Source organism: Garra rufa, chromosome 16 (genome assembly GCF_049309525.1).
Source record: "Garra rufa chromosome 16, GarRuf1.0, whole genome shotgun sequence".
Taxonomy (NCBI): Eukaryota; Metazoa; Chordata; class Actinopteri; order Cypriniformes; family Cyprinidae; genus Garra; species Garra rufa.
Genome location: NC_133376.1, coordinates 17,220,564 through 17,236,500, shown reverse-complemented (window position 1 = coordinate 17,236,500; position 15,937 = coordinate 17,220,564). Strand labels below are relative to the sequence as shown.

General features: G+C 37.5%; 1 protein-coding gene and 2 non-coding genes across 8 annotated transcripts in view; 1 reads left to right on the top strand and 2 right to left on the bottom strand.

Annotated features, from left to right (window-relative positions):
* Positions 1-746: 746 nt before the first annotated feature.
* Positions 747-819, bottom strand: trnaa-agc (transfer RNA alanine (anticodon AGC)). The gene has a single exon. It is a non-coding gene; the product is annotated as a tRNA-Ala (tRNA).
* Positions 820-903: 84 nt separating this feature from the next.
* Positions 904-15,937, top strand: part of brd8b (bromodomain containing 8b) — a 67,962-nt gene continuing 52,928 nt past the window's right edge. For 3 of the 6 annotated variants that reach the window (XM_073821122.1, XM_073821121.1, XM_073821119.1), the window contains exons 1-17: positions 904-966; positions 1,391-1,487; positions 4,747-4,816; positions 4,903-4,952; positions 5,260-5,382; positions 5,460-5,540; positions 6,713-6,777; positions 7,028-7,170; positions 7,257-7,448; positions 8,420-8,522; positions 8,813-8,938; positions 10,121-10,305; positions 12,060-12,551; positions 12,680-12,882; positions 12,971-13,063; positions 13,168-13,236; positions 14,732-15,014. In XM_073821122.1, the coding sequence (XP_073677223.1) occupies positions 948-966; positions 1,391-1,487; positions 4,747-4,816; positions 4,903-4,952; positions 5,260-5,382; positions 5,460-5,540; positions 6,713-6,777; positions 7,028-7,170; positions 7,257-7,448; positions 8,420-8,522; positions 8,813-8,938; positions 10,121-10,305; positions 12,060-12,551; positions 12,680-12,882; positions 12,971-13,063; positions 13,168-13,236; positions 14,732-15,014 (2,394 nt within the window). In that variant the 5' untranslated portion in view covers positions 904-947. The remainder of the gene's footprint in view (positions 967-1,390; positions 1,488-4,746; positions 4,817-4,902; positions 4,953-5,259; positions 5,383-5,459; positions 5,541-6,712; positions 6,778-7,027; positions 7,171-7,256; positions 7,449-8,419; positions 8,523-8,812; positions 8,939-10,120; positions 10,306-12,059; positions 12,552-12,679; positions 12,883-12,970; positions 13,064-13,167; positions 13,237-14,731; positions 15,015-15,937) is intronic. The other 3 variants (XM_073821123.1, XM_073821120.1, XM_073821124.1) reach the window with 2 other exon arrangements.
* On the bottom strand, positions 3,349-3,421 carry trnaa-agc (transfer RNA alanine (anticodon AGC)). Its single transcript has one exon. It is a non-coding gene; the product is annotated as a tRNA-Ala (tRNA).

The following is a 15,937-nucleotide window of genomic DNA, read 5'->3' as shown; positions in this document are numbered from 1 at the left end:
ATTGTATTGGTTTAAACCAAAAATCATGTGATGTCCATTCCAATGGACGCAGGGTCTGAAGGGGTTAAATAAAGGCACTTAGCCATTGAGGTTTCTTTACCTTTGGACAATTTTGGCCCTGTGGAGTTTCAGAAAATAAACATACTGCATACTTATATTTCTCAGGTCGTGAACATTTCCGCCATAATCTGTGCAACAAAACAGCGGGCTTGTTTGTTGTACTAAGACTAATAGATAGTGTTCCTTAGTACGCACAAATCATATTTTCGCATGTTTTGCATAATTTGACAAAGCTACAGCGTGACTGTAAACGAAACAAAAATATATACAGTACCATAAACCAAGTTTTTACCTTGTTGTTCCTGTGTTTTTCCTCCACAATATTATGACGGACGCCTTACGAGGCCATGCATTATTGTTTCATGGCATAAAAGTTGTTTCCTTTTCTTTTTTTTTTTTTTATGAAGTTTTTTTTTTTTGAAGTCTAAAGGTAACAAAAGTAATTTCCAAGCAAAATTGGTCATATATTTCTGCCATACAAAAGCAAATATTTAATGTTTCATTATTAAAATATTTATGAGGAACTGTTAACTAAGAGAATAGCAAGTGTTTGGGTATTTAGTAATCTCTCAATAATCTCCAGTTGCATTTGTGTGTTATACCTAAATAAAATTATTAAAAAAAAATAAATGTCTTTTTTTTTTTTTTAATTTAATAAAAAAACAAAACAAAACAAAAAACATAATTGGAGGATGCGGGCATCGATCCCGCTACCTCTCGCATGCTAAGCGAGCGCTCTACCATCTGAGCTAATCCCCCTACGAGAAGTACGCTTGTCGGAAAGATATTTGTGCGACACCTGAAAGCGTTCATACGGGTGTTACACTACAACAGTACCGGCGGAAGTGAGTAGAACCAGCCGCGCGGCCTGTTTCATAAAGGCGAAAATGTCGACCGGGGTGGGAAGTAAGTGTTATTTTATTTCCGAAACAGAGTCACAATACAGTCTAAGACCAAAGCACTTTGAAAATAGGATTCTGAAGTGTTTTATCCCATGTAAACAGAGCAGCTAATGCTCTTAGTAAAGCTAGAGTGAGCCGTATAGTTGCTGCGCTAACGTTAGCTGCCTTCATGATAACAAAGACGATCAATGTTTACGTTGTCAACACATTTCTGTCTGTTCTTAAACAAAAAGTGCTATTTTAGGTTATGTGTATGTAATATAAATAATTGTAGGTTGAACAAATGGTCTTGTGTTTTCAATAAGTCGCTAAGAGCGCACTACATTATGATCACCCTTTTTTTATCTCAACATCATTTCCCCTCACGTATGTTATGAATTGCAGCTTCAAATTAAACTAATATTTTGACAACCTAACTGTTATTGTAGAACACAAGATGCTGTCTCTGGGTCCGACTGAACCCTGGTCCATTCGGGAGAAACTCTGTCTCGCCTCCTCAGTGATGAGAAGCGGAGATCAGAACTGGTAAGAAGAAATAATTAACGTTATGCCTCATCATGATCATAGAATTAAAAATGAAGCAAGGTTTTCGTTATATATGAGGGCATTGTCAATCACGCTTAATGAAACGTGGGTTAAATCAGTGTTCTTTTACCTTTACATAAGATTGTTTCAGTAGAATGTCAGTAGATATGTTTAGGACGCAAGATAATAATTGGAGGATGCGGGCATCGATCCCACTACCTCTCGCTTGCTAAGCGACAGTCTTCCATCTGAGCTAATCCCCCTACAAGTACGCTACCTGACAGCTGCCCTCAGGGAGGGTAATATGAAGTTACCCCAAATATTTTTTTTTATCATCATTTTGAATAAATTACACAAATTATTAATTACAATATTTATAAAACGGAGGCACTTTAAGAGAAATCATGTATTTAGGATTTTATTTCCATATTTTAATATAAAATGTATTTGGTAGTAGGGAGAGTGGGGTAAGTTGAGCCACCCCCTGCATCTTGGCATCTGTACACTTTTACTGTCATGTGATCATGTATTTTGGAATCACAAATTATTTCTACCAGACTGTGGAATATTTTGGTCAATATTGACAATTAAACAATATTTTGCTGAATGTGTTTTTATCAAGCAGCAACCTCCCGCTCTCTCTATTGAAAGCAACATGGAAGTGAGTTAAACTTCAATTCATTGACTGGCCGCTAGAGACTGGCTCTAACAGGCAGTCAATCCTATAGACTCCCCATGTTAAAATGCCCAACTTTACAGCTTTACAACTTTACATACTTTGCCCATTTTCGATTATCCGGGAGTGACTCGATTCCAAAATGGCGAAGGCCGACTCCCACCCACTATGAGAGATGTCACGCGCACTACTTCCATATTTTTTTACAGTCTATGGTTTTTATGCTAGCACCTTGGCTGATTTAGGCTTGGCATGGATAAATAAATGACAGTAAAACTGCCAGTAGGTGGCAGCAAGTCCCTGTTTTAATCAATGATTTTCATTCAAATGAATGATTGTTCAAGACAGCTTATTCAATTAGAAACAAAACGAAAAGTGAGTTCACCTGAATGGACCGTTGAATCACTGGCTCACTTGATTCGTTCAGAAACAGATTCATTCAAGGAATGAAACACTGGGTTGCTCTGGACGGTTGCATACAATTAATAGCACGTTTGTGAATATTCAGAAAGTACACTGCTTGTGCGATGAATATAAAAACATAAAAACACATACATGGGTATTTTTTCTTTCATTGCTTGAATTATAAGGGCTTTCTAATAGGTTTCATCATGCAGTGAATGCTCTTGGATTCTCAAGATGTGTTTTTGTTTTTTGCAAAGTCAGTACATACAGCACTATAACATTATGTCAGGGTAATGTTTATAAACTCTAATCAAGGAAAATAGCATACCTTCTTTTGTCTTCTTTTAAAGATGCCGTTTCTAATTGGAACTTCAAAAGGTGCACTATATTTAGTTAGTTAATTGTCAAATATAGAGAAATTTAACATTTAATTTGTATGATAAGTTTTACATAATACACAACATTAATAATCTAAAGGGGTGGTAGTTAAGGGGATGCTTTTTGTCATTTTTTTTTTAACCAGGGGAATATCATCCCCCACCATTTGAGCCCTGCATATAGGTGATTTAGCAACATAAACCATGCAAATCATTTAGCTAAATATTAGCCTGAATTTGTAATCTAGCTAGTTTTTTTCCTAAATGCCAGCTATGGGGCAAAGTAAGCCAAAAGCTGTAGGCTAAGTTGAGCCAGCACTTTAACTTACCTCACTATAAGGCACTGAAGTTGACTTAATTCTCTAAAGTATAAACTGGCATTTTAATGTGATAAGATAATAATTGGAGGATGCGGGCATCGATCCCGCTACCTCTCGCATGCTAAGCGAGCGCTCTACCATCTGAGCTAATCCCCCTCTTGAAACTTGAAGTGACAGCTGCCCCCAGAGGATCTGTGGAGTTACCCAAAATAGCCCCGGTTATTTTGTGCAATTTGTATTAAATGACATAAAGATTTTGTGTAATATTTATTAAAATATTTCTCAGTTGGAATTGCTTTTAAAGAAATAATGTGTTTATTATTTCCTTACCACTTACGAATTCGAAAATATCTATGAAAATGTCTAATTTAATTGATAATGTTTTAAAAATTAAGTTAGTGATGCAAGCAACACAACAAAATAGCTGCTGTATTTTTCTAATTGAATTCATAAAGTAATGTTAATTATTAAAAGTATATTATAAATAGTTTATAAAAAGTCAAACTTATTTCTAATATTTTTTATTAATAAGTAATCTTCCAACTTTACTGAACAGATTAGTTGTAGTTTATGTGCAGCAAAAAGTGCATAGATATTAGATTTAACATTTAATTACATTTTTGACTGTTTGAAGATACATTTATTAATAAATAATACAAAAATTAAAATAAAAAAACTTTCACATCATGACTTTTTCAAAATCCCTAAATGTTGCTTTTATTTTACTAGTTCAGAGAGTTTGAATAATAGAGTTTAAATCTATTATCTAAGAAGTTGAAAATAAAAAAAGATTACTGGGGTACATTTCACAAGGTAATACTATTTCAGTTTTTTTATTTAAATATTTGACATTAAATTCAATGTGTTACTTGTTGTTTTGTAATTGTTTTTGAAGTTTCAGTCTAATATTCTGATTTGCTGCTCAAAAACATTTATTATTATCATTATGCTGAAAACAGCTAAATAGAAATTTTTCAGGTTTCTTTGATGAATATCCTTGCTAAATAAAAGTATACTGACTCCAAGCTTTTGTACCATGTATAATGTTAAAAAGTTTTTTATTTCAGATAAATGTTGATCTTTGGCTCTTTCTATTCATCAAAGAATCCTGAAAAATATGTACTCAACTCTTTTAAGTATTGATAATAATAAATGTCTCTTGAACAGCAAATAAGCATATTAAAATGTTTTCTGAAGGATCGTTTGACAACTGAAGAATAGAGTAATGATGCTGAAAATTTTGCTTTGATCACAGAAATAAATTACTATTTAAAATTCCTTTCCTATTTGAATATCTTTTAAAATGTAAAATTATTTCACAATATTACTGCTTATGCTGTATTTTGAATCAAAAAAAAAAAAAAAAAAAATCAGGCTTGGTGAGCAAAAAAGAATTCAAAACCTTTTGGCTGGTAGTGCATGCAATTATTTGTAAAGAGTTACTGTTAAATGTGTGATACACTGTTTTATTTTTTTGTCAGGGTGTCTGTAAGCAGAGCCATCAAGCCCTTCTCAGAGCCTGGACGACCTCCAGACTGGTTCTCCCAGAAGGTAACTTAAATTTGCTGACTCTTGAGTAATTTTATTAGTATTAATGATTTGCTTATTGATTTATATTTATGTTTATGTCTATGCAGCACTGTGCCTCCCAATATTCTGAGCTGCTGGAAACCACAGAGGCCCCAAAGTAAGTGATTCTCTCTGTTGTGCTGAACATTTGTGCTGAACGTCATTATTAAATATTGCCATTGTTCTCGTGAAAACCCAAAAGAGTTAATTTTACGAACCTCAAATAATCTGGTCTGAGTATACAATAAAAAACAATAATCAGCATAGAAGTTGTACTTCATATTTGTGCGTGGGAAGCAGTAAATATGTGAAAAAGCATTTTTTGATTTTGTCTGAACTCCTGGCTATTATCTCAGTTAGCATGTTGTCGTATCTCGGTGCATATTCAAGTTCATTGGTAAGTTTGATATGTGCACTCCCTGCAGGCGTAAACGGGGTGAGAAAGGGGAGGTGGTCGAGACCATTGAGGACGTGATTGTGCGTAGATTGACAGCAGAGCGGATCGAGGAGCTCAAGAGGCTGATCAAAGACACACAGGAGAAATACAGGTACATCTCTACCCACTTCTCCCTCTTGCTGTCTGTATCTGTCACACATATGTGAAAAATGTGTTCTGTTCCTTCAGGAAACTAAAGAAAGAGGTGGATTTGATCCAGGCAGGTCACATGGACCCTAAGCTGGAGGAGCTGTGGGCAGATATAGAGCTGTAAGACAATTCTGTACCTTTTTTGCATTTGTCTACTAATATGATCTAGTTTCAACCACTCATGTGGTGATTTCGCAACATTATTTCACATGAGGTTAAACCTTTGAGGTGTTCCCCCTTTTTAAAGTGTATTTTAAATTATTTTTTTTTCTAAATTATCATGATATGATGATATAACTGGGTTTTATAGTATTAAACATAATCTCTAACTCTTGCACCATGTCTGTTAAGTAATTAAATATTTTTATAATTATTTTTATTTTAAAAAAAAATTTGTGTGATAGAGCAAAAGTATTATACACTGCCATTCAAATATTTGGGATCAGTAAGATTATTAATGTTTTTTTAAGAAGTTTCTTCTGCTCATCAAGGCTGCATCTATTTGATCAAAAATACAGGATAAACTGTAATATTGTGAAATATTATTGCTATTTAAAATGAGTTATCTATTTTTAGAAATATAATTTATTCCTGTGAAGCAAAGCTGAATTTTTAACATCATTACTCAAGTCTTTAGTGTCACATGATCTTTCAGAAATCATTCTAATATGCTGATTTATTATCATTGTTGGAAACAGTTGGGCTGCTCAATATTATTTGGGACCTGTGATAATTTTTTCAGGATTTACTTTAAAAGAACAGTGTTTATTTAAAATAGAAATAATGTGTTACAATACACACTACTATTCAAAAGTTTGGGGTCAGTAAATTTTTTTATATTGAAATTAATACTTTTATTTAACAAGGATGTGTTAATTGGATAAAAAGTTATAGTAAAGATCTATTTTAAATAAATGCTGTTCTTTTAAATTTTTTATTCATTAAAGAATCAAAGAAAAAAAGTATGACAGGTACCAAAAAATATTAAGCAGTATAACAGTTTTAACACTGATAATAAATCAGCATATTAGAATGATTTCTAAAGGATCATGTGGCACTGAAGACTGGACTAATGGCTTATGAAAATTTTGCATCACAGAAATAAATTATATTTTAAAGTTTAAAATAGAAAACCAATATTAGAATTCGCAATAATATTTCACAATATTGCTGTTTCTTCTGTATTTTTGATCAAATAAATACAGCCTTGATGAGTATAAGAGACTTTTAATCTAATTCAAGCATCAAAATATAATTAAAAACCTGATTGTGTGTGTTCTCATGCTTGTCAGAAAGAGGAAGCAGGAAGAAGCGGAGGCAGAGCAGAAGAAGAGGGCAACTGAGGCGGCATTTCAGGGTGAGATTTACATTCACTCAGCACTTTCAAAAGTTCCTCCACAGGAGAAACAATTTTTTTAAATTACATTAACTTATCGGTGCAACATATTGCTGATACTTATATGATAATATTAGTTTAACATGCATCTTATTGCAAATATATTACATTTTTAATACTATGAAATTTTCAGTTTTTATTACTTTGGGCTTATTTCTGGCATTGAAATGTTCATTTTGCATAATGATGCACTTGTATAACTTCTTTCCAGTTCGTCAGGCAGCTAAAAACACACCAAAGAGAGTTCCCAGCGTGACAGTGCGTTCTCCACCCAGTGCTAATTCCCCCAGCATGGAGGTCTCGCAGCCAGACACATTGCAGCCAATAACGGATGAATCCTGTGCCAGTCCCATGGTGAATTTCTGCCTCTTTTTTTTCCTATTAACATTTAAACATGAAGCTGACTCTTAAGAAGTCAAACTCATTGTTTCTTTATATAGGCTCAAGGACTGACCATCTTCATGCCTGTGTCAGAGGTCACGGGTCCAGGGCCTAAAGAATCAGGTCTGAGCCCTTTGGTAGATGACTCCCCACAAAAGAAGCACCTTGCCCCAAAAGCCACACCACCTCCCTCCCCGCTGCTGTCTGAATTACTGAAAAAGGGCAGTCTCATTGCTGCCAGCTCTAGACTGGTGAGTGGGGGATACTGTAAAGCACTCAAGGTTAAAGCTTTGGATTTAAGAGGCATGTCACAGCAAACAGGATTTTGCCTGTGTCATGTCCCAGAGCCATTTCCCATTTCTCAACACTACATTTGTGTCTACTTTATATTGTCCTATAAATAAAGTCTCCAGAACCCCATGGCTCTGGTGGTAGTCCGCATACTCTAAGGGTGTGTTCAAACATGTCATGTTTGGTTCAATTGAAAAATAACTCTGGTGCGATTGCTCTGTTAGTGCTGTTCATTTGATTAAGTGTGAACGCTGCCATTCGAAACCTGGTGCACACCAAACAAGCGGACCGAGACCGCTTAAAAGATGGGTCTCGGGTCCGCTTCCTAGCGAACTCTGGTGACGAGCAAAGGGCAAACGTGGAGCAACAAAAAGGTAAAGTGCCTTTTTATGAGCTCTTTGAGAGTTCACAGGTGGTTAATGGTGTACAGCAGACAGCATTGCGTGTATTCAACTTAAAACGGCGATCAGCAGATCGATCAGTGAATGGGTACTTTGATGTCATACACCTGCAGCACCGCTTTAAGTCGAATGCACCTTTTCCTTTGTTTGGAGTGTTCGGTGAGTTCCGTCACAAAATATACGTCATTCAACCCGACCAATCAGGTTTTGAGCATATCACTCTGCTTTTAGGTTCGGTATCTTTAGGTTCACTGTCAAAAATGCCAGTGTGACCGCTAAGCGGACCAGAACCAAATGTAGAATTTTCATTTTTGGTCCGGACCAAACGAACCGAACCACAAGTGTGAACACAGCCTAACATTCACAATGTGATTGTAATAATAATAATAATAACAACCCCATGTAGACACTAAAAACTGATTGTTTTTGGTGCAAGAAACCTTGACTAACATTAAAAGTGGAGAATGCGTCTGTAGATTTTGCTAATGGTTTCTCATATTGTTTTGTGTGTGTGTGTGTGTGTCGCACAGGTGGTTGAAGGTGATGTGGCCACAGGTTTGAGTAACGGATCTCATGGAGTTGAGCTTCACACTGCTGCAACCGCTCTGCCTGCCAATCAAGACATTACAGCGGGTAAAAACAGACCCACTCTTCTTCTTTCTGTATGTGTCTTTTAAATGTCTCTTTTCTATGTTAAAAATGTCATTGAATGAACTGAATTTCGAGTTATGCTGTTTGTTTTGGTTTGATTTCCTTTAGCGCTATCCTTTTGCATTTTTTACCATGTGTCCTGCATGCAACTTTTAGATTTCATGCTCTCTGTAGTACATTATTACTGTGTACTTTATTACTTGATTATTGTGAAAGTAGCTATGTGCTTTAGTGTGTGTTTGTAGAGCTATATGTGTGTGTCTCTGTGTCAGATGCTCCTACGTTATCTCGTCTTTTGGAGAGCGCCACCCCAGCGCAGCAGCCTGTCAGTGCTGATCCCCCTAAGCCCCCCACAGTGGTCCCCCCAGCCCCGGACCACCTCTCTGTGCCCAAAACAGGTCTCTAATCTCTCTCTTCAGCACTCTCTCTGTAGAGTGGCCAGTCTGTTTTTGCTCAGGCAGTCTATTTCCTGTTTGTTGTGTAATGTGTAGTTCATCCTATCATCTTCATCCAATCAGAAATCATTCAGAATGGACTGACAGTGCTAGAGTTCTTGAATTATATTCTAGAGAAGTGGTAAGTTCACTCCAGAATTTTCTCCATATAGTGGACTTTAATTGGGATCAGCGGGTTGAAGGTCCAAATTCCAGTTTCAATGCAGCATCACAAAGCTCTATATGATCCCAGCCGAGAAATAAGGGTCTTGTCTTGCAAAACGCTCAGTTATTTTCTAAAAATGTAACCACAAATGCTTGTCTTGCACTAGCTCAATGCAGCCTTCCGTTTGAGAGGCACCCATAGATGAAATTTGTTGGACTGAATACGGCTCTGAATGAGGAGTCGAGTCCCCTTGATGGGATAGATTCCAACATTTGGAATTGACTCTCAATTCCCAATGCCTTGGAATCACTTCTTTTTGGAATCGATTCCCAGCCCTACCAACCGAGTCTTTACAAAGTGGATGTGCAAAGAAAAGCAAAGGTAAAACATCGATGTTGGGCGATTTTGAAGTTGGAGGATAAAATGAGATGGAATTTCCTACCATACCTTTTTGAACCGGAGTACACAGATGCAGAACTAACCATGCGTGATTTTTCCAACGTGATTATGTAATGCGTTAATTTGTAGAGGCACATCACAGACCTAGTGCAAGATGAGAAGTAGTGGTTAAAAATACATACATTTTTATTTATTTATTTTTTAGAAAATAACAGATCGTTTCACTAGATAAGACCCTTATTCCTCGGCTGTGATCATGCCCTTTGAAGCTGCATTGAAACAGCAATCTGGACCTTCAACGTGCTGATACTTATTGAAGTCCACTATATGGAGAAAAATCCTGGAATGTTTTTCTCAAAAACCCTTCTTATGAGTCAAGAAAGAAAGACATGAACAATCTTTGATGATATTGGCATGGATAATTTATTAGTAAATTTTCCTTTTGACATTTTTTACATAGTTTTTTTGTGTATTACATATCTTTTCCTTTTAAAAAGAGTCATCACTTCCTTTTCAACGCACTCGTGAAAGACATAAATCATAGTAAGAGTATTCTAACCGATGTGTCTCTGTGTGTGTAGGAGCTGCATCCGTTGCAGAAGGTTCTGGAGCAGAGGCGGTGATGGCAGGGTCGTCCACACCAGCAGAGGTAGAGGGAAAAGAGGCAGAGCTTGTGGAGGAGGACACAGTGGTGTCAGTGTCATACATGGCCCATGAACTGGACCTGGAGACAGTCGGAGACATCATTGCCATAATAGAGGAGAAGGTATAGGAACACAAACATGCATACAACCACCTTTGTATGTTTGTGATGATGCAATTGGTTGCTACTCCATGTAGTGTTAAAGGAGATGTAAAGTCTCAGGTGTTTCCTGAATGTGTTTTTTTAGCTCAGAATGCCTCACAGATTTAATACATCATTTTGAAAATGCCTATTTTGAGTGGAAGCAGAAACACTGTTTTCGTGCATTACTCTTAAAACGTAAATAAACTGATGCTCCCCGCCCCCTTTTCCAGAATAGAGCTGTGCCTTTACAGCTTGTACCTCAGGGTGTACTCACACTAGGCACGGTTGCCCTGAACCGGGCCCAAGTACGATTGCCCCCCCTCCCCACTCCCCCTCTGGCCTGCACTCACATAGGGTTTCAGCATTTGTGCCGGAGCCCGCTTACGTCATTATGTTGCGATGGTTTCAGGATAAACAGGAAGAGCAACGCTCGCGCTGAACGCGAAATAGTTTACTTTGTGGATAATTATTTTAAATCGTTTGGTCCGCGGTGGTCCACAGCCCTCTCAACGCCTATTGTTAAACAGGTCTATCGCCTAAGTGGCACGAAAATTTTCACGCAATCGTGCTGCTCGTCTGAGGAGGTTTTCAATTACCAGCTGAAGTGCAGCAATGACTTTGCAGCTTTGATTACGGACTACAAAAACGTTGATTACCTCGCAAAAGCGTGACATCACGCGTCCTGTTCCGTGCTTCAGCACAGTTAGCGCTCACACTGCATGCGAACCGCGCCCGAGTCCAACTGAACCGTGCTCTGGCCCACCTCTTTCAAGCGGGCCAGGGACAGCTAAACGAGCCGCGCCCGGGCACGGTTCGGAGCATTCACACTAGTCAAACGAACCGTGCTTTGGTGGTCAAACGCACTCGGGCACGGTTCAAATTGCCTAGTGTGAGTACACCCTCAGAAACTCTGTTTGGTTTTGATTATCAATATCGTGCTGAAATCATGTTTTAAACCATATTAGTTTAAACTTCCGATATATGGTTTTCTGAGCACACTCATCCGAAGCACATGCACAGAAAGTGGCTGCCACACGGCATGTGAGACTAAAATAATTTCTTTTTCATCTCTTATTGCGTTCAAACTGTCATATATACACAATTTAATGTTTAAAACGCACGAGTTACAAAAACAATCGGTTATGTCTGTGAAGGTAAACAGCTGGGGAAAAAATTGCATGTTTATATTAGATCTGTGTCCCAGCAGCGTAATATACAGTAAATAAATCAATAAATCCACTGCTCTCTTGTTTCCTCTGAGGTTCCTCTGGGACTTTAAATAGTGTTCTGTGCCCATCTGTGCAGCCAAAGACAGAACAGTTAGCATGCTTTACTTTAACTTTTGCCATGGCTTTAGAATTGGTACACTGTTGTCGGTTATAGCACTTAAAAACAAAGTCAGATTTTCATGATATGTTACCTTTAAAGGGACAGTTCACCAAAAAATTAAAATTCTTTCATCATTTATTCACCCTCAAGTTGTTACAAACTTATTGAGCACAAAAGAAGATATTCTGAAGAAAGTTGCTAACTGCCAAACGGTAGCCACTGACATCCATAGTATGGGAAAGAAAAGTACCATGGACATCAGTAGCTACTATTTAACTCTGTGACCCATCAAGTGCTTTCACAATTCCCTCCGTTTTTTTATAGACCCTTAAAACACAAAATAGTTCAAGCTTTTCCTTTCTGTGTGCAAATCTGAAATGAATTATCAGATGCTTCTGTCTCAGGTGGATGATCCTGTGGAGGCTTTGGACGCTGCCGCTGTGGAGGCGGCTCTTTCTCTCTGTGAGGACCCAGCCGTCGGGGGCCACCCACTTACCAGCCCTTGGGAGTCACAGACCTTTAAGGCAGCTGAACCAGAGCCCATCGTTCAGCAGAGTCCTGCCCCAGCAGTCACACAGAGCTGCCCTGACCCCGCGGGTGTGCAGGGAGAAATGGAGGTTCTGGTAGAGGAGGCTACAGAAGCCGAAACGGTTGACGAAGTGACAGGAGACACTGTGGCGCCTGCCGCCCCTGATGCAGAGCAGAACCAGGACTCTGAGGTTAAGACCGAGGGCGAGAGGGAAGGAGAGGCTGAAGGAGGTATGGAGGAAATGCAGCAGGAGAACAGAACCCAGAGTCCAGCCGTGAAGTGTGAAGGGGAGGACTGGGCTCAGCCAGAGACTGTGACGCCCTGTCTGGACTCAGAGGACAGCTCAGCTTCAGCGAAAGACACAAAAGTATCAGCAAAACTGAAACTTGTTGTTGTTTTAATTTATACTTCATCGAGTCACAAACCCACTCACAGATTGAACTGAAGGATGAATTAATAACTTAATGTTTAATATTCCTTCTTAAAATCCTGTAGGAGGTGAAGGAAGAGGATGGAGGCAGTGAGGTGGATGTGGATGAAGGGATGGAGATGAAAGAGTGTGGCGATGGGGATGGAGAGGGGCCGTATCTCTCAGAGGTTGATCCTCCTGCCAGTGAGAGTGAGGATGGATACGGCAGTCACTCTCAACGTTACACTACAGCAGACTCCACCGCCAGCAGCCCTGCCTCATCACAGTTGTGAGTGTCTGTGTGTCTGTTTGTGTGTATGCTTGTATTACATGTGTTTTAATCTTTCATTTGCCTTTAAAAACTCTCTCTCTCTCAGCTCCATGTGTAGTGAAGATCAAGAGGCCTTGCAGGCTCAAAAGATCTGGAAGAAAGCCATAATGCTGGTGTGGCGGGCAGCAGCCAATCACAGGTGAGCTTCTCATTTATACTTACCTCAGCTGCTGTTTTATGATGAGCACTGACCTGCAGATGGAAATAAGTGGTATGCATTGTCATTTATTGTTTGTGTTTCAGGTATGCAAGTGTGTTTCTGCAGCCTGTGTCTGATGACATCGCCCCTGGTTATCACAGCATTGTACACAGGTATAAAGATGCGGCTCTTTTGTTCTTTTGCGGACATAGGGCCCTATGATTTACATGATTTAGAAAACGTGTACATAATCATGGAATGATTGTTTTCTTCTGTGTAACACTGAATGACAAATTTTAGGTGATTAAATGAAAAGTATGTGTGACACTGAACCACAAAACCAGTCATAAGGGTTAATTTATGCATGCTGAATAAATAAACCTTCCATTGATGTATGGTTTTTAGAATATGACATTATTTGGCTGAGATACAACTATTTGAAAATCTGAAAACGGAGCAAAAAAATCTAAATATTGAGAAAATCACCTTTTAAAGTTGTCCAAATGAAGTTCTTAGGAGTGCATATTACTAATCAAGAATTAAGTTTCGATATATTTATGGTAGGAAATTTAAGAATTTAGGAAATTCTTTACTTAATATCCTAATTATTTTTAGCATAAAAGAAAAATCAGTAATTTTGACACATACAATGTATTGTTGGCTATTTCTACAAATATATCCATGCTAATTATGATTTTTTTTGTGGTCCATGGTCACATGAGTGCAGTTAACCAAATCAATATATGGACAAGTATCTGTGAATATTAATAATAAAGCTGTGTATTAAATCATAAATCCAGAAACATTCAAACAAACAACATAGAGTTTCCCAAATAAATAAATAAAACTGTAAACAGTTCATAGGGTCCTATTATTGTAAAATTGTAATTAAATATTAAATAGTTGAAGTTACATTAATTGAATAAATTTGGCATTTTTTTGTGAATAAAATGTATTTAAATCATTCAAATATAATTCTAGAAAAAACAAAACATTTTATGTGTTTTTTTATTTTTTATTTGAGAATTTGTGGAAAGGATCAAATGGATTTCATAGGGCCTTAAATATGTATTTTTTCAATAATACTTTAAGGTTCTATTATGATGTTAACATTAATTGACATGAACTAACAATAAAATGTGTATTTCAACATTTACTATTACATTATTAAAGAGATAGTTTACCGAAAAATTAAAATTCTTTCAATAACCACCCTCATTTCGTTCCAAACCTGCAAAAACCTTCTTTCATCTTCAACAAAACAAATAAGATATTTCTGATGAAATCCAAGAGCTTTTTGACCCTGCATAGACAGCAACACAACTACAATGTTCAAGGCCCAGAAAGATGGTAAGAAAATTTTTAAAATAGTCCATGTGACATTCGTGGTTCAACCTTAACTTTATGAAGCTATGAGAATACTTTTTGTGCACAAAGAAAACAAAAATAAGGACTAGTGGTAGTGTTGTCTATGCAGGGTCAGAAAGCTCTCAAGATTTCATTAAAAATATCTTAATTTTTGTTCTAAAGATGAAGGAAGGTCTTACGAGTTTGGGACGGCATGAGGGTGAGTAATTAATTTCTCCCTTTAAGAAAATAGTTAACCTAAAAATGAAAATTAGTAGATAATGTACTCACCCTCAGACCATCTAATTTCCACCTCCTCAGACCGATGGACCTATCAGCTATCAAGAAGAACATCGAGTCTGGGCAGATCCGCACAACAGCGGAGTTCCAGCGTGACATCATGCTGATGTTTCAGAACGCGGTGATGTATAACAGCTCTGATCATGACGTCTACCACATGGCCCTGGAGATGCAACGGGATGTCCTGGAACAGATCCAGCAGTTCTTGGCCACTCAGCTGATCATGCAAACATCAGAATCAGGCATCAGCACCAAGAGCCTGCGCGGAAGGGAGGCCAACCGCAAACAAGACCCCAATGAGAAGGTTAGAGACACACAGATAGTCACACACACATAAACCACAAGTGGAAACAAGATGCTGTGGAGAAGGTTGGAAGAATGTCATCACACAAACACAAACACAAACATAGAGCACTATAAATAGACATTATCACACAACGATTTCACCGGTAAATATTTGGCCAGTGACATTTCATATTATTATTTAACAGACAAACTTATACCGATGTATTATAACAGATCTTTCAGTGAGACAAAAGTAAGCTTAAGGAGGATGTTAAAAGATATTTTGGACTATATTTATATATTTAAACTAGTGGTGGGCATAGATTAATTTTTTTAATCTAGATTAATCTAGATTAAATCTTGGAATTAATCTAGATTAATCTAGATTAAAATGGCTAATTTGAATTCTGCTGAAGGCATTCAGAATATGTGTGCTACCCAAATAATGACTAAAAGTAAGTCTTTGAGAATGGTTTTCTCAAGCCAGGTGGCGCATTAGACCAGGCGCTCATCTCCTGTTTCCAAACTGCATCACAAACTGCTCAATAAAGCTGTTCTGATAATTTGTTGATGAAAATAAATTATGTTCCATAAGATGTACTTGTGTTTACTAACTAACTAACAATGAAATTATTTTTTCTACCTATTAGATTGTGTTTTTTTAACATCTACACCTACCCAACCCTAAACTTAGCCCTTACTGTAATAAAAAAACAGTATTATTGTTGTACAGTGTGATAAAAATATACATATACGTATATATATCTATGGTAGCCAGTGTTTCCCCTACGTTTCCAGCTTTTGGGGGGTGGGGATACACACCGTACTTTTATTTTGACAGGTTGCCGTGAAGTTTCTGTGTATACAGTATGACATGATGCGAGTTTTCTCAAATGAAACGGTAAAAGTGACACTCAAAGCAGTTTGGGCGATTGAGTTTAT